Source organism: Oncorhynchus masou, chromosome 10 (assembly GCF_036934945.1).
Source record: "Oncorhynchus masou masou isolate Uvic2021 chromosome 10, UVic_Omas_1.1, whole genome shotgun sequence".
NCBI classification, from domain to species: Eukaryota; Metazoa; Chordata; class Actinopteri; order Salmoniformes; family Salmonidae; genus Oncorhynchus; species Oncorhynchus masou.
In genome coordinates this window covers 16,307,017-16,324,951 of record NC_088221.1, presented here as the reverse complement: position 1 = coordinate 16,324,951, position 17,935 = coordinate 16,307,017, and the positions used below count along the sequence as shown (strand labels likewise).

The 17,935-nt window shown below is 45.3% G+C and overlaps 1 protein-coding gene across 1 annotated transcript in view; it reads right to left on the bottom strand.

Annotated features, from left to right (window-relative positions):
- stxbp5l (syntaxin binding protein 5L) overlaps positions 1–17,935 on the bottom strand; it is a 240,711-nt gene that overhangs the window by 54,922 nt on the left and 167,854 nt on the right. Inside the window, exons 6-9 of the mRNA XM_064976038.1 lie at positions 17,405–17,468; positions 7,472–7,555; positions 3,315–3,438; positions 1,128–1,203 (exon numbers count right to left, since the gene is read on the bottom strand). Of these exons, the coding sequence (XP_064832110.1) occupies positions 1,128–1,203; positions 3,315–3,438; positions 7,472–7,555; positions 17,405–17,468 (348 nt within the window). The remainder of the gene's footprint in view (positions 1–1,127; positions 1,204–3,314; positions 3,439–7,471; positions 7,556–17,404; positions 17,469–17,935) is intronic.

Below are 17,935 nucleotides of genomic sequence, written 5' to 3'. Positions count from 1 at the left end.
ACCACCCACGGTCACAGTCACAATGACCAATCAGACACAAACCACCCACGGTCACGGTCACAATGACCAATCAGACACAAACCACCCACAGTCACGGTCACAATGATCAATCAGACACAAACCACCCACGGTCACGGTCACAATGACCAATCAGACACAAACCACCCACGGTCACGGTCACAATGACCAATCAGACACAAACCACCCACAGTCACGGTCACAATGATCAATCAGACACAAACCACCCACGGTCACAGTCACAATGACCAATCAGACACAAACCACCCACGGTCACGGTCACAATGACCATCAGACACAAACCACCCATGGTCACAATGGCCATAAGATAACAACCCCCCCCCCCCTTCAAAGTCAGGGTCATGGCCGTGAGTAACAAGAGCGTTGTGCTGTTTTCTCTCAGCATTACAAAGCGTGGTCACACCCTGAAAGGCACAGTCTAAAGTGTTGTCTCAGTCTCAGTGGTGCACCTGGGCCTCCTTTGCTTGTCAATCTAGCTCTTTAATACACAACTACAACTCTATGATTTACACGCCTCCATTGTAATTGACGAACCACCGAAGGGAGAAATAGGAAGAGATAATTAGGAACAATCATGCATTCCAAACAGTCAACACAGAGCATCAAGCCAAGAGGGAATTCTGCTTCAGAGGCACCTATCAATCCCATGTCTGGAGATGAAACGCTACTGAACAGCTCCCTGGTAAAGGCTCCCTGTATTTTGTACTGTTTCCTGTGATTGAAAGCCAGCGTGTGGCTCAGACCTATCTGGAGCTCGTTCATACCAGGTTTCACTTCTGAACAACATGCTGTGATCAAAATAGTTTTTGGCAAATACAAAACATCGGAAACTTGACAAATACATTTTTCACTACAGGGGAAATGCTCTTGGCAATAATTTGAAATATCATAGGGAAAATGTCTCTATTTGAGGGTAAATGGAACAACCTTTATGAAAATCCCGCTGCCTGAAAAGTGGTTATGGCAAAGATGTTTCATTTTACAGAACACAAGGCAGCTTCGCCTGGCACTAGAGTACCATGTTGGTTCGTACAGCACAGGGTGGGATGGAGGGATCTGGGATCTGTTGGGTAGGTGTATGTATTTACCTGTTCCTGGAGGTCTTGTATTCCACCTTGAGGATGGGCTTACACGACTCTTTCCTCCCGTCCTTCAGTATCTTCCCTGGGGGAGACGGAAAAAAGGGGAAGCCATGTTGGGCACATCAACAAAATGAGCCGGTTATGTTGTTTTTAATCCTCATATCATTAGAGAGTTATGACTTTATTGTCCAAGCTTCTTCACCACCATCTCTCTTCAAATCCAACTGCAATTGGAAATGGATTCAAGTGTCCCGTGTGAATTTAAGTATGCTTCCTCGAACTCTCTCTCTTTCTCTTCTCTCGGAAGACCTGAGCCCTAGGACCATGCCTCAGGACTACCTGTCTTGATGACTAACTCTCTCTCTAACTCTCTCTCTAACTCTCTCTCTAACTCTCTCTCTAACTCTGAATGATCGCCTATGAAAAGCCAACTGACATTTACTCCTGAGGTGCTGACCTGTTGCACCCTCTACAACCACTGTGATTATTATTATTTGACCCTGCTGGTCATCTATGAACACTTGAACATCTTGGCCATGTACTGTTATAATCTCCACCCGGCACAGCCTGAAGAGGACTAGACACGGTGCTTCTACATCTGCATTGCTTTGCTGTTTGGGGTTTTAGGCTGGTTTTCTGTATAGGACTTTGTGACATCAGCTGATGTAAGAAGGGCTTTAAAAATACATTTGATTGATTGATTGATGTCAGACTGATCCAACACTAGGCCTATACACAGCTCAAAGTGATGTCTGACTGATCCAACACCAGGCCTATACACAGCTCAAAGTGATGTCTGACTGATCCAACACCAGGCCTATACACAGCTCAAAGTGATGTCTGATTGATCCAACACCAGGCCTATACACAGCTCAAAGTGATGTCTGACTGATCCAACACCAGGCCTATACACAGCTCAAAGTGATGTCTGACTGATCCAACACCAGGCCTATACACAGCTCAAAGTGATGTCTGATTGATCCAACACCAGGCCTATACACAGCTCAAAGTGATGTCTGATTGATCCAACACCAGGCCTATACACAGCTCAAAGTGATGTCTGACTGATCCAACACCAGGCCTATACACAGCTCAAAGTGATGTCTGACTGATCCAACACCAGGCCTATACACAGCTCAAAGTGATGTCTGATTGATCCAACACCAGGCCTATACACAGCTCAAAGTGATGTCTGATTGATCCAACACCAGGCCTATACACAGCTCAAAGTGATGTCTGACTGATCCAACACCAGGCCTATACACAGCTCAAAGTGATGTCTGACTGATCCAACACCAGGCCTATACACAGCTCAAAGTGATGTCTGACTGATCCAACACCAGGCCTAAACTAAATTCACATGGCAGGATAACGATGTACAGGATATTTCAGCCAATCGTGCCCTTCCTTCCCACAGTGCTGCTTGGCAAAATCCTTCCTGTCTGTCTCAGTGAGTCAGCCAGAACAGAGAGAGATAGTTAGCCCACAGCCCACAAAATGACTGTGAATGTGTTCGTCTGGTCTGGGCCACCCACAGGCACGGCGGTCATCAGAGACAACCCCCCATGGCCACGACGGGCATCACGATCATACACAAACCACCCACAGCTATGAAGACGATCAGACTAACACAGCTACGGTCTTGATAGACAGATCTTTGGTCCTCTATTCCGTCCCTATTACTCATCCCCAGTGTGACAGGCAGTCAGATAGACAGACACGGTGTGTCCTTCCTGAGTGTCTGGTGGAGTCTTTCATGAGGAAGGTCACAGGGTCAAACTGTGCCGCCTACACACAGACCACGCCGACACAGCGTCAGAGAGCCAAGGCCGTGGCAGAAACGCAGAACTTGCTCATTGCAATCACAGCTCCTCAAAGAGTATTCAGCGAACATCTGACCTGATGAGGCCCTTATTCATCTGCTGGCTGGCGGAGTGTACGCTCAGGACCTTGGAAAATCTACGGACTCACCAAGTCACTGTAACGTGTCTTGACGTTACCGGCAGCAAAGGTTCATGATTTAAAGCACTATCAATCGATGCCATGTGTTTTCGCTCGTGTCTAGATCCGCAAATCCATCTACATCGCAAACGTCCCCTCAATGACTACCGCATGTGCTGTGTCACCACGTTGGGGTCAGGGCTGTAGGGTCTTAGGTCAGAGGTTATGTGTGTGTGTGTGCGTGTTCCTCACCGTGAGGGTAGGTGATCTGAATGGGCCTGGCTGTGTTTCTCAGGTTCCACATAGTCAGGCTGCCATCTGAGTGGCTGCACATGAACTGCTTCCCCTCGTGATGCCAGCTCACAGAATGGATAGCCTGGAGAGAGAGGTAAAGGGTATAGGGAAGGAGGGAGGGTAACGTGGAAGGAGGGAGAAACAGAGAGAGAGGTAAAGGGTATAGGGAAGGAGGGAGGGTAATGTGGAAGGAGGGAGAAACAGAGAGAGGTAAAGGGTAGAGGGAAGGAGAGAGGGTAACGTGGAAGGAGGGAGAAACAGAGAGAGAGGTAAAGGGTATAGGGAAGGAGAGAGGGTAACGTGGAAGGAGGGAGAAAAAGAGAGAGAGGTAAAGGGTATATGGAAGGAGGGAGGGTAACGTGGAAGGAGGGAGAAACAGAGAGAGAGGTAAAGGGTATAGGGAAGGAGGGAGGGTAACGTGGAAGGAGGGAGAAACAGAGAGAGGTAAAGGTTAGAGGGAAGGAGAGAGGGTAACGTGGAAGGAGGGAGAAACAGAGAGAGAGGTAAAGGGTATAGGGAAGGAGTGAGGGTAACGTGGAAAGAGAAACAGAGAGAGAGGTAAAGGGTATAGGGAAGGAGAGAGGGTAACGTGGAAAGAGAAACAGCGAGAGAGGTAAAGGGTATAGGGAAGGAGGGAGGGTAACGTGGAAAGAGAAACAGAGAGAGAGGTAAAGGGTATAGGGAAGGAGGGGGCAACATGGAAAGAGAAACAGAGAGAGAGGTAAAGGGTATAGGGAAGGAGGGAGGGTAACATGGAAAGAGAAACAGAGAGAGAGGTAAAGGGTAGAGGGAAGGAGGGAGGGTAACATGGAAAGAGAAACAGCGAGAGAGGTAAAGGGTATAGGGAAGGAGGGAGGGTAACGTGGAAAGAGAAACAGAGAGAGAGGTAAAGGGTATAGGGAAGGAGGGAGGGTAACATGGAAAGAGAAACAGAGAGAGAGGTAAAGGGTACAGGGAAGGAGGGAGGGTAACGTGGAAAGAGAAACAGAGAGAGAGGTAAAGGGTATAGGGAAGGAGGGGGTAACGTGGAAAGAGAAACAGAGAGAGAGGTAAAGGGTATAGGGAAGGAGGGAGGGTAACGTGGAAAGAGAAACAGAGCGAGAGGTAAAGGGTATAGGGAAGGAGGGAGGGTGACATGGAAGGAGGGAGAAATAGAGAGAGAGGTAATGGGTATAGGGAAGGAGGGGGGTAACGTGGAAAGAGAAACAGAGAGAGAGGTAAAGCGTATAGGGAAGGAGGAAGGGTAACATGGAAAGAGAAACAGAGAGAGGTAAAGGGTATAGGGAAGGAGGGAGGGTAACGTGGAAAGAGAAACAGAGCGAGAGGCAAAGGGTATAGGGAAGGAGGGAGGGTAACGTGGAAAGAGAAACAGAGAGAGAGGTAAAGGGTATAGGGAAGGAGGGAGGGAGGGTAATGTGGAAGGAGGGAGAAACAGAGAGAGAGTTAAAGGGTATAGGGAGGGAGGGAGAGTAACGTGGAAGGAGGGAGAAACAGAGAGAGAGGTAAAGGGTATAGGGAGGGAGAGAGGGTAACATGGAAGGAGGGAGAAACAGAGAGAGGTAAAGGGTATATGGAAGGAGGGAGGGTAACGTGGAAGGAGGGAGAAACAGAGAGAGAGGTAAAGGGTATAGGGAAGGAGGGAGAGTAACGTGGAAGGAGGGAGAAACAGAGAGAGAGGTAAAGGGTATAGGGAGGGAGAGAGGGTAACATGGAAGGAGGGAGAAACAGAGAGAGGTAAAGGGTAGAGGGAAGGAGGGAGGGTAAACGTGTAAAGAGAAACAGAGAGAGAGGTAAAGGGTTTTGGGAAGGAGGGAGGGTAACGTGGAAAGAGAAACAGAGAGAGAGGTAAAGGGTATAGGGAAGGAGGGAGGGTAACGTGGAAAGAGAAACAAAAAGAGGTAAAGGGTATAGGGAAGGAGGGAGGGTAACGTGGAAAGAGAAACAGAGATAGAATGAGACAGATATTACAGTTACTGATGAAAGAAATAGTTTGTCACTTCTATTATCATTCCCTTCCCATTACAGTTATTGATCCAAATAAATATATCGGTGACGATTATTCCCTCACCCTTTGCATAGTATAAATAAAATCCCCCTGCCCCAGATTCTAAACGTTTTCGTCCTCTCACCAAGTTCCTGTTAACGTATGCACACACTACTGCTGGGAGTACTCCTATTGGTTTGACTTCGTAGGACAAAATGCTAAGGATACAACTGTCCAATGTAAACTGTGCCCAGACAAGAAACAACTCTCCACTATTATAAACACAACTTCCAATCTCTTGAAGCATCTGCAAAGGCAACACGCAAACACAAAACTCGTTGAAAAAAGACCCCCAAGACCTGACCACCGCTGCTGAAAATGACTGTAGGCCGACCTCATCCAAACAACCCAGGCTCGTTTTGGATCGTTCAGGTGGACAGGCTGTAACCCAGAAACTGCTGAACAAGCTTATAGCTGGGTTTGGAGTAGAAGAAATGCTGCCCTTATCCAAGGTAAAATCCACCTCTTTTCAGACAGACAGACAAAATGCCGGTGACAGTTGACGTTGAGTGAGGACACGCAACATTTTGGGTTGTAACGCAAAGGTAATATAACAAGTCGTGTAATGAATCACTTTTCCTAGGGAGTAGTCAGTAAAATCAAAATAGGTAATATATCACCTTTTTTTGGGAAGTAACAACACCAAAGTGAGGATAGGAATGCAGTCCTTCAACCACAGTTAACCGAGCAGCTAAAACCAATGAGTGCTGTCCCTCAACTAACCTGGTGTTAAATGAAAGAGGACACTACTAGAACTGGACTGATTAGAACCGTGACAGGGATCAGTAGCACATAGTACACACAGAACTGGAGAGCTCCGGGAAATCAACAGAAGGAGAAAGAAAGGAAATTGACAGGTGTAGATGTTGCTTGCCTGTGATATTAAAGGAGCCAGAAATGACTTGGGAGAATTCATGAGCCAGTTAATCGAACTGCACTAATGAAAAACTATAGGTTTCAGCAGAGAGCTCCTCTACCAGCCTTTGTAATGGGGTTTGCTTTTTATTCCCGGAGAGTGAGTGATAGATATACGGTACATATACATATATATATATATATATATATATATATATATATATATATAAAGAGGGAGGGTTGTAAAATCTGAAGGGCGCTCCAATGCATCGTCCTCTTCTGTGACGAGCATCGGGCTCCGAGCGGAGAGCTGTGTGATATCTGGAGCGCTGTGTGATATCTGGAGAGCTGTGTGACATCTGGAGCGCTGTGTGATATCTGGAGAGCTGTGTGATATCTGGAGCGCTGTGTGATATCTGGAGCGCTGTGTGATATCTGGAGCGCTGTGTGATATCTGGAGCGCTGTGTGATATCTGGAGCGCTGTGTGATATCTGGAGCGCTGTGTGATATCTGGAGAGCTGTGTGATATCTGGAGCGCTGTGTGATATCTGGAGCGCTGTGTGATATCTGGAGCGCTGTGTGATATCTGGAGCGCTGTGTGATATCTGGAGCGCTGTGTGATATCTGGAGCACTGCTATTTATCCTCCCGTTCCTCTCTTCTCCCGGGCTCGCATCGGGAGCGTCACACAAAGAGCCTTCCTTAATGAATCATGGCAGAGTGAGAGCTCCTTTTGTCCTACGCGCTCGGCTTTTGTCTAGGCTGCCATGGCGATGCCGCTCCCCTTGTCATGTTCTAAATCGTCTATGATGGTGAGGCCGAGCAACGTGGAGGCACCGGAGACGGGCATCCATCATGCATCACACTGGGTAATTAAGACTGACAGACCTGTTCTAATGACACCTCTTTAGAAATAAGGGGAGGAAGGTAGAGGTTGAACTGGTGCCTGAAGGGCAGGTAGGGGCATATAGGTTACAAATCATGTACACTGTCAATGTTTAATCAGATAGGGCCTTTACATCATCCCTGATTGTGTGACCTTACGTAAACACACTTTTACGGGACTCTTAATGAACCCTAAGAAAGCATCCATGGAAAAGAAGCTCCCACACGGTCTTTGTAAACCTTATATCAGACAGTCCATGTGGGTGAAATCGCTTGTTCAGCTGTCTGCTAGTGGGAGAGAGAGATAGAGAGAATGAAACATAGTACTTGCCTCATCGTAGTAGATTCTGAAGTCAACCTTCTTGGCTCGGAGGTCCCATTGGACTACTGTTCCACTCTCAAACCCTATCAGCAACTGTGGAGGAGGTAGAGGGGGGAAGACAGGTAGAGGGAGGGGAGACAGGTAGAGGGAGGGGAGACAGGTAGAGGGAGGGGAGACAGGTAGAAGGGGGAAGACAGGTAGAGGGAGGGGAGACAGGTAGAGGGAGGGGAGACAGGTAGAGGGAGGGGAGACAGGTAGAGGGGGTAAGACAGGTAGAGAGGGGGGAGATAGGTAGAGGGTGGGGAGAAAGGTAGAGGGGGAAGACAGGTACAGGGAGGGGAGACAGGTAGAGGGAGGGAAGATAAGTAGAGGGAGGGGAGACAGGTAGAGGGAGGGGAGACAGGTAGAGGGAGGGGAGACAGGTAGAGGGGGGAAGACAGGTAGAGAGGGGGGAGATAGGTAGAGGGTGGGGAGAAAGGTAGAGGGGGAAGACAGGTACAGGGAGGGGAGACAGGTAGAGGGGGGAAGACAGGTAGAAGGAGGGGAGACAGGTAGAGGGAGGGAAGACAAATAGAGGGTGGGAAGACAGGTAGAGGGAGGGAAGATAGGTAGAGGGGGGAAGACAGGTTGAGGGGGGAAGATAGGTAGAGGGGGGAAGACAGGTTGAGGGGGGAAGATAGGTAGAGGGGGGAAGACAGGTAGAGGGAGGGAAGATAGGTAGAGGGGGGAAGACAGGTTGAGGGGGAAGACAGGTAGAGGGAGGGGAGACAAATAGAGGGAGGAGGATAAAGAACAGGGAGAGAATTCAAGAGAGGGAAGACAGTAGAGCGACAGAGGAGGAAATACAAGATCAAATCATTGAACATTGAAATAAGAGTCTTTATAGACTTGAGCTTGTCTCAGTAAACATAAACGTTTTCCTCTCTCTCCCCCTTTCCAGACGTAGTGGCCCCTGGCTTGTAGCTCCAGTGGCCGTGGTTCTCTCCCTGTGGGAGATGTGATTAGAAGGATTGGAAGGGATGATCTTCACCATGAGTGTTCCACTCAGCACACAACCAATCTGCTCCCTCTGCCTGTCTCTCTCCGGCTAGCTCTTATCCCTGTGTGTGATTTATAGAGGATTTACTTTTTGGGGAGGAGGACTGGGAGACGTCTGAAGGGTTTAGGAGAGGATGGGATATGGGGCATATATATAGAGAGAGGGAGGGAGAGAAGAAGAGTGGCCTTTGTCAGCGAAAAATCTAAAATCCACTGGCTCTGCAGTTTTTGATTAATGAGAAACAGCACATACACGAGGTTCACAGGGATATGCCAAGACGCTGGTCGTGTCCAAATACCCGTACTAGCGTTCAACATATTAGATATTCTGGGTATGTGAAAAAATAAAATGTTATAATAAGCTAATAAACAAGATGTCATATTCATTTTGGCTTTTTATACAGGAGAATTCACGGCATACTACTGAGGAGGAAAATCATCTTTCCAGGCCCACGTCGGTCTGACAACAGCTGATAATTAGCCGAGGGGACACGCCACGCCGAAATGAAGGAATGTCGGGAATCAACGCAATTTGCGGCTTGAACCGAGTGTGCCGATATTCTTTGCATACTGCGTTTTTACTAAACAGTACGTTGTCAAATAGCATGTATTATTAACCCTGCAGAGAAAATACAGAAGTCTACTTACACACCCACAGAGATGAAAATATACACACCCCCAGGATGAGAGAGAGATAGACAACACAGACCCACGCACGGAATGACAAATACACACAACCAGAGTAAAAAAGTAGGATGCACAAAGATGCACACACACCCCACTAAGTACACCTAAAGAGAGTGGCGCGTAGGGTAATGGCAGTGTCACACAGTGAGACAGACAGAGCAGAAGAGGTGGCGCAGCCTGGAAGAGAGGAGTATTTAAAGGAGGGGATCCTCTGGGGAGGGGAGGAGGAGACAGGTCCCTGTAGGGAGGAGAGGAGACACTGTGAAAGCACAGATCACACACTGTGGAATGGAGAGCAGGTGGGGTGGAAAACAGCCCGTCTTCACTCTGCCACTCATGGGCCGCACGCACGCACGCACGCACGCACACACACACACACACACACACACACACACACACACACACTCCCGCGTTCACATGCATACCTGCCTCAATTCCTACCACATGCCAATTCAACCAAAACGGCCAGTCTTTCAATCTCAGCACATACATCACCTTGATTTGCTCCAGAAAGTAGTGTGATACTGCTGAAAAAGGTTACCTCCTCCTCACAGGGGACACCAGTGAACATACTGTGGGTAGGCAACATACAGTTGAAGTCGGAAGTTTACATACACTTAGGTTGGATTCATTAAAACTCGTTTTTCAACCACTCCACAAATTTCTTGTTAACAAACTCTAGTTAGGACATCTACTTTGTGCATGTACTTTTTCCAACAACAGATTATTTCACTTATAATTCACTGTATCATAATTCCAGTGGGTCAGAAGTTTACATACACTAAGCTGACTGTGCCTTTAAACAGCTTGGAAAATTCCAGAAAATGATGTCATGGCATTAGAAGCTTCTCCATTTGAGTCAATTGGAGGTGGACCTGTGGATGTATTTCAAGGCCTTCCTTCAAACTCAGTGCTTCTTTGCTTGACATCATGTGAAAATCAAAAGAAATCAGCCAAGACCTCAGAAAAAAACTTGTAGATCTCCACAAGTCTGGTTCATCCTTGGGAGCAATTTCCAAATGCCTGAAGGTACCACGTTCATCTGTACAAATAATAGTACACAAGTATAAACACCATTGGACCACGCAGCCGTCATACCGCTCAGGATGGAGACACGTTCTGTCTCCTAGAGATGAACGTACTTTGGTGTGACAAGTGCAAATCAATCCAAGAACAACAGCAAAAGTAAATATTGTGAAGATGCTGGAGGAAACAGGTACAAAATTATATTATCTCTATCCCCAGTAGAACAAGTCCTGTATCGACATAACCTGAAAGGCCGCTCAGCAAGGAAGAAGCCACTGCTCCAGATCCGTCATAAAAAAGCCAGACTACAGTTTGCAACTGCACATGGGGACAAAGATCATACTTTTTGGAGCAATGTCCTCTGGTCTGATGAAACAAAAATAGAACAGTTTGGCCATAATGACCATCATTATGTTAGGAGGAAAAAGGTGAGAGGCTTACAAGCTGAAGAACACCATCCCAACCGTGAAGCACGGGGATGGCAGCATCATTATGTGTTGGGGTGCTTTGCTGCAGGAGGGACTGGTGCATTTCACAAAATAGATGGTTCATGAGGAGAAAATTACGTGGATATATTAAAGCTCCATCGCAATACATCAGTCAGGAAGTTAAAGCTTGGTCACATATGGGTCTTCAAATGGACAATGACCCCAAGCATACTTCCAAAGTTGTGGCAAAATGGCAACAAACAACAACAACAAAGTCAAGGTATTGGAGTGGCCAGAACAACAAAGTCAAGGTTTTGGAGTGGCCATCACAAAGCCCTGACTTCAATCCTGTAGAACATTTGTGGGCAGAACTGAAAAACCTTGTGTGAGCAAGGAGGCCTACAAACCTGACTCAGTTACACCAGCTCTGTTAGGAGGAATGGGCCTAAATTCACCCAACTTATTGTGGGAAGCTTGTGGAAGCCTACCCAAAACGTTTGACCCAAGTTAAACTATTTAAAGGCAATGCTACCAAATACTAATTGAGTGTATGTGAACTTCTGACCCACTGGGAATATGATGAAAGAAATAAAAGCTGAAATAAATAATTATCTCTACTATTATTCTGACAAAACACATTCTTAAAATAAAGTGGTGATCCTATCTGACCTAAGACAGGGAATTCTTACTCTGATTAAATGTCAGGAATTGTGAAAAACTGAGTTTAAATGTATTTGGCTAAGGTGTATGTAAACTCCCGACCTTAACTGTGTACCATCACTACCACTGCCTCTATCATACCCACCTTATTGCCTTTACCATGTCTTGCTCCCTTTACCTGCCTTCATGACATTAACTGGCTCTGACATACACACCCACACCTTCAGAGAAACAATCACATGAAACGTCAAACTTCTCGGTGGCAGAATGCACACATTTATAAGTGCTTTGGGAGGCAGAAAGAGTCTGATATGCTCTCGGCTATAAATCCAAGCAAGAAATATACTTCATATCGCATATGAGTCATCTACACAAACAGAAGGTCTCTCTCTGTCTTTTTCCTTCTCTCTCTGTCTTTTTCCTTCTCTCTGTCTTTTTCCTTCTCTCTGTCTTTTTCCTTCTCTGTCTTTTTCCTTCTCTCTGTCTTTTTCCTTCTCTCTGTCTTTTTCCTTCTCTCTCTGTCTTTTTCCTTCTCTCTGTCTTTTTCCTTCTCTCTGTCTTTTTCCTTCTCTCTGTCTTTTTCCTTCTCTCTGTCTTTTTCCTTCTCTCTCTGTCTTTTTCCTTCTCTCTGTCTTTTTCCTTCTCTCTGTCTTTTTCCTTCTCTGTCTGTCTTTTTCCTTCTCTCTGTCTTTTTCCTTCTCTCTGTCTTTTTCCTTCTCTGTCTTTTTCCTTCTCTGTCTTTTTCCTTCTCTCTCTGTCTTTTTCCTTCTCTCTGTCTTTTTCCTTCTCTCTCTGTCTTTTTCCTTCTCTGTCTTTTTCCTTCTCTCTGTCTTTTTCCTTCTCTCTGTCTTTTTCCTTCTCTCTCTGTCTTTTTCCTTCTCTCTGTCTTTTTCCTTCTCTCTGTCTTTTTCCTTCTCTCTGTCTTTTTCCTTCTCTCTGTCTTTTTCCTTCTCTCTGTCTTTTTCCTTCTCTCTCTGTCTTTTTCCTTCTCTCTGTCTTTTTCCTTCTCTCTGTCTTTTTCCTTCTCTGTCTTTTTCCTTCTCTGTCTTTTTCCTTCTCTCTCTGTCTTTTTCCTTCTCTGTCTTTTTCCTTCTCTCTGTCTTTTTCCTTCTCTGTCTTTTTCCTTCTCTGTCTTTTTCCTTCTCTCTGTCTTTTTCCTTCTCTCTGTCTTTTTCCTTCTCTCTGTCTTTTTCCTTCTCTGTCTTTTTCCTTCTCTGTCTTTTTCCTTCTCTGTCTTTTTCCTTCTCTGTCTTTTTCCTTCTCTCTGTCTTTTTCCTTCTCTCTGTCTTTTTCCTTCTCTCTGTCTTTTTCCTTCTCTGTCTTTTTCCTTCTCTCTGTCTTTTTCCTTCTCTCTGTCTTTTTCCTTCTCTCTCTGTCTTTTTCCTTCTCTCTGTCTTTTTCCTTCTCTGTCTTTTTCCTTCTCTCTGTCTTTTTCCTTCTCTCTGTCTTTTTCCTTCTCTGTCTTTTTCCTTCTCTCTGTCTTTTTCCTTCTCTCTGTCTTTTCCTTCTCTCTGTCTTTTTCCTTCTCTCTGTCTTTTTCCTTCTCTGTCTTTTTCCTTCTCTGTCTTTTCCTTCTCTGTCTTTTTCCTTCTCTCTGTCTTTTTCCTTCTCTCTGTCTTTTTCCTTCTCTCTCTGTCTTTTTCCTTCTCTCTGTCTTTTTCCTTCTCTGTCTTTTTCCTTCTCTGTCTTTTTCCTTCTCTCTGTCTTTTTCCTTCTCGCTGTCTTTTTCCTTCTCTCTCTGTCTTTTTCCTTCTCTCTGTCTTTTTCCTTCTCTCTGTCTTTTTCCTTCTCTGTCTTTTTCCTTCTCTGTCTTTTTCCTTCTCTCTCTGTCTTTTTCCTTCTCTGTCTTTTTCCTTCTCTCTGTCTTTTTCCTTCTCTCTGTCTTTTTCCTTCTCTGTCTTTTTCCTTCTCTCTGTCTTTTTCCTTCTCTCTGTCTTTTTCCTTCTCTCTGTCTTTTTCCTTCTCTCTGTCTTTTTCCTTCTCTGTCTTTTTCCTTCTCTCTGTCTTTTTCCTTCTCTCTGTCTTTTTCCTTCTCTCTCTGTCTTTTTCCTTCTCTCTGTCTTTTTCCTTCTCTGTCTTTTTCCTTCTCTCTGTCTTTTTCCTTCTCTCTGTCTTTTTCCTTCTCTGTCTTTTTCCTTCTCTCTGTCTTTTTCCTTCTCTCTGTCTTTTTCCTTCTCTCTGTCTTTTTCCTTCTCTCTCTGTCTTTTTCCTTCTCTGTCTTTTTCCTTCTCTGTCTTTTTCCTTCTCTGTCTTTTTCCTTCTCTCTGTCTTTTTCCTTCTCTCTGTCTTTTTCCTTCTCTCTCTGTCTTTTTCCTTCTCTCTGTCTTTTTCCTTCTCTGTCTTTTTCCTTCTCTGTCTTTTTCCTTCTCTCTGTCTTTTTCCTTCTCTCTGTCTTTTTCCTTCTCTCTCTGTCTTTTTCCTTCTCTCTGTCTTTTTCCTTCTCTCTGTCTTTTTCCTTCTCTCTGTCTTTTTCCTTCTCTCTGTCTTTTTCCGTCTCTCTGTCTTTTTCTTTCTCTCTGTCTTTTTCCTTCTCTCTGTCTTTTTCCTTCTCTCTTTCATTTCAAATGTCTTATTATGTTGTAACGATGTGCAAATAGTTAAAGTACAAAAAGGACAATAAATAAACATAAATATGGGTTGTATTTACAATGGTGTTTGTTCTTCACTGGTTGCCCTTTTCTTGTGGCAACAGGTCACAAATCTTGCTGCTGCGATGGCACACAGTGGTATTTCACCCAGTAGATATGGGAGTTTATCAAAATTGGGTTTGTTTTCAAATGATTTGTGGATCTGTGTAATACGAGGAAAATACATGTCTCTAATATGGTCATACATTTGGCAGGAGGTTAGGAGGTGTAGCTCAGTTTCCACCTCATTTTGTGGGCAGCATGGCTTCTACTGAGAGCCAGGTCTGCCTACAGCGGCCTTTCTCAATAGAAAGGTTATTCTCACTGAGTCTGTACATAGTCAAAACTTTCCTTAAGTTTGGGTCAGTCACAGTGGTCAGGTATTCTGCCACTGTGTACTCTCTGTTCAGGGCCAAATAGAATTCTAGTTTGCTCCGTTTATTTGTTAATTCTTTCCGATGTGTCAAGTAATTTTATTTTATTTTTCTCATGATTTGGTTAGGTCTAATTGTGTTGCTGTCCTGGGGCTCTGTGGGGACTGATTGTGTTTGTTGAACAGAGCCCCAGGACCAGCTTGCTTAGGGGACTCTTATCCAGGTTCACCTTTCTGTAGCTGATGGCTTTGTTATGGAAGGTTTGGGAATCACTTCCTTTTAGGTGGTTGTAGAATTTAACGTCTCTTTTCTGGATTTTGATAATTAGCAGGTATCAGCCTAATTCTGCTCTGCATGCATTATTTGGTGTTTTACGTTGTACACAGAGGATATTTTTTGCAGAGTTCTGTATGCAGAGTCTCAATTTGGTGTTTTGCCCCATTTTGTGAACTCTTGGTTGGTGAGCGAAATCCAGTACTCACAACCATAAAAGGGCAATGGGTTCTTTAACTGATTCAAGTATTTTTTAGCCAGATCCTAATTGGTATGTCAAAATGTTCTGTTCCTTTTGATGGAATAAAAGGCCCTTCTTGCCTCGTTCACAGCTCTGTGGATGTTACCTGTGGCGCTGATGTTTGGGCTGAGGTTTGTATAGTTGTTTGTGTGCTCTAGGGCAATGGTGTCTAGATGAAATTTGTGTTTGTGGTCCTGGCAACTGGACCTTTTTCCAAACACTATTATGTTTGTCTTACTGAGATTTACTGTCAGGGCCCAGGTCTGACATAATCTGTGCAGAAGATCTAGGTGCTGCAGTAGGCCCTCCTTAGTTTGTGACAGAAGCACTAGATCATCAGCAAACAGTAGACATTTGACTTCAGATTGTAGTTGGGTGAGGCCAGGTGCTGCAGACTGTTCTGGTGCCCTCGCCAATTCGTTGATAGATATGTTAAAGAGGGTGGCATTTAAGCTGTATTCCTGTCTCACCCCACGGTGCTGTGGAAAGAAATGATTGTCTGTTTTTTGACAATTTTAACCGCACAGTTTTTGTTTGTGTACATGAATTTTATAATGTTGTACATTTTTCCCCCAACACTACTTTACATCAATTTGTATAGCAGACCCTCATGCCAAATTGAGTCAAAGGCTTTTTTGAAAACAAACAAAAACTTGAGAAGACTTTGCCTTTGCTTTAGTTTGTTTGTTTGTCAATTAGGGTGTGCAGGGTGAACACGTGGTCTGTCGTACGGTAATTTGGTAAAAAGTCTATTTTAAATTGTATTTCCAGAACGGGTCTGCTGTTAATGATAATGATTTTCTTCGGTTTTCTGCTTGAAATTTTTAGATTTGATAGGGAAGCTGAGAAGTCAAATATACTGTTTAGGTTTTCTACTACCAAGTTTACACCTTCACTATTACAGTGGTACGTTTGTCCAGGAAGTTGTCTAAAAGGGATAGAATTAGTTGTTGCCTAATAGTTCATCGCTTTTTGTTAGGTTTCCACACTACATTCCTTCCACCTATAGCATTTCTTAATATTACTCAGTTCCTTTGGCTTTGATGCCTCATGACTGAGTATTGCTCTGTTCAAGTAGATTGCAATTTTGCTGTGATCTGATAGGGGTGTCAGTGGGCTGACTGTGAACGCTCTGAGAGACTCTGGGTTGAGGTCAGTGATAAAGTAGTCTACATTACTCCTGCCAAGAGATGAGCTATAGGTGTACCTACCATAGGACTTCTCTTGAAAACTACCTTTGACTATGTACATACCCAGCGTGCGACAGAGCTGCAGGAGTTGTTACCCGTTTTTGTTGGTTATGTTGTCGTAGTTGTGCCTAGGGGGGCATATGGGGGAGGGAATGCTGTCATTCACTCCAGGCAGGTGTTTGTCCCCCTGTGTGCTGAGAGTGTTAGGTTCCTGTCCAGTTCTGGCATTTAGGTCACCACAGACTAGTACATGTCCCTGGGCCTGAAAATGATTGATATTCCCCTCCAGGATGGAGAAGCTGTCTTCATTAAAGTCTGGGGATTCTAGTGGGGGGGATATAGGTAGCACTCAGGGGGACATTTTTCTCTGTTAAAGATAATTTCCTTTTGAATTTCTAGCCAAATGTAAAATGTTCCTGTTTTGATTAATTTAATAGAGTGAGTTAGGTCTACTCTATACCAAATTAGCATACCCCCTGAGTCCCTTCCCTGTTTCACACCTGGTAGTTTGGTGGATGGGACTATCAGCTCTCTGTAACCTAGAGGGCAACCAGTTTCTTGTAGGATGACAAGGTCTGTATTTCCGATTTCTTTGGAGATGTCCAGGTTCCTACTCTTTAGGCCAAATGACCTCAGGCCTTGGATATTGCAGGATGAGATAGTGAAGGCTTTTTGTTCCATAAAGTCTCCAATGTTGTTGTTCGTGTGGTTTGGCTCTCTCGCTCTGCATTTTCCCTCGTTTTTCTCTCTCTCTCTCTCTCTCTCTCTCTCTCTCTCTCTCTCTCTCTCTCCTCTCTCTCTCTCTCCTCCACTCTCTCGCTCTTGCTAAAGTGTTGTTATTTTCCTGACAGCATCTTAGACTTTTTTCACACCAACAGCCCACGCACATCGAGTGCCAGCAGGTCTTGCATGGCAAATCGATTCCCCCTAATGCCTCCGCGCCGCCGGCAACCCGCCCCGACAACCCCGACCATCATCTTAGCAGGCGCGACCGCTTCATGACCCAAACCCCTCTGCGTTGCTAACACACACGCACGCACACACACACACACACACACACACACACACACCCACACACACACACACACACACACACACACACACACACACACACACACACACACACACACACACACACACACACACACACACACAGGCCATCCCCACTGAAAGATGATGACAAGGAGGACAGACAGTACTAGAGGGCAAGCAATGACCCAAAGGCTAGCCGTGATGCTGAGAGCGTTAGCAACTTGTTCGGGAGCCATTTTGGGTCATAGTCCTGTATTTAAAAGAACACGTCTAACAACATGTAGCAGCCTGTGTACCAGAGTTCCTGCTAGAGGAGAGAAAGAGGAGGCAAGCCATTTTTGATGTATTATTGTTCCACCTACTCACCTTGCCTTCATCCTTCGGGCTGTCACTCAGATGGACCACGGGCCCTGGATGTGCTTTAGTTGCTCTGTGAACAAGAGAAGGAGAGAGAGAGAGGGCTTATCAGGTTATGAGCATGAGTGCAGATGTTTCAGAATGATAGTCAAGGGAGCGTGTGACTGGCTGCCATCCAGTTAACCTGAATCTACTTCCTGCATCTGCTGTTACCAAAGAGATAGACGCTCCAGACCCACAGAGCACCCGCAGAATGTCTTAGTGACCAGTGGCCTTCAGCGCCCAGCACCAGAATCGACCAGACGTTCACTATTAGACCTCACCATACAATGCACAAGCCCTGCGATAGACTAGAGACCTGTCCAGGCAGTGTACTCGTACATGAATCTGCCTCATACTACAGAAACAGGAGATAGGCTCTTACTCTTATGAGGCGTTCTGGCTCGCACAAGCCAAGGCTACTTACTTACTTATACAATGCACAGTGGCAGTTGACTGTGCCAGCATACTCCAATTAAAATGTTTATGTCCTCCTGAACC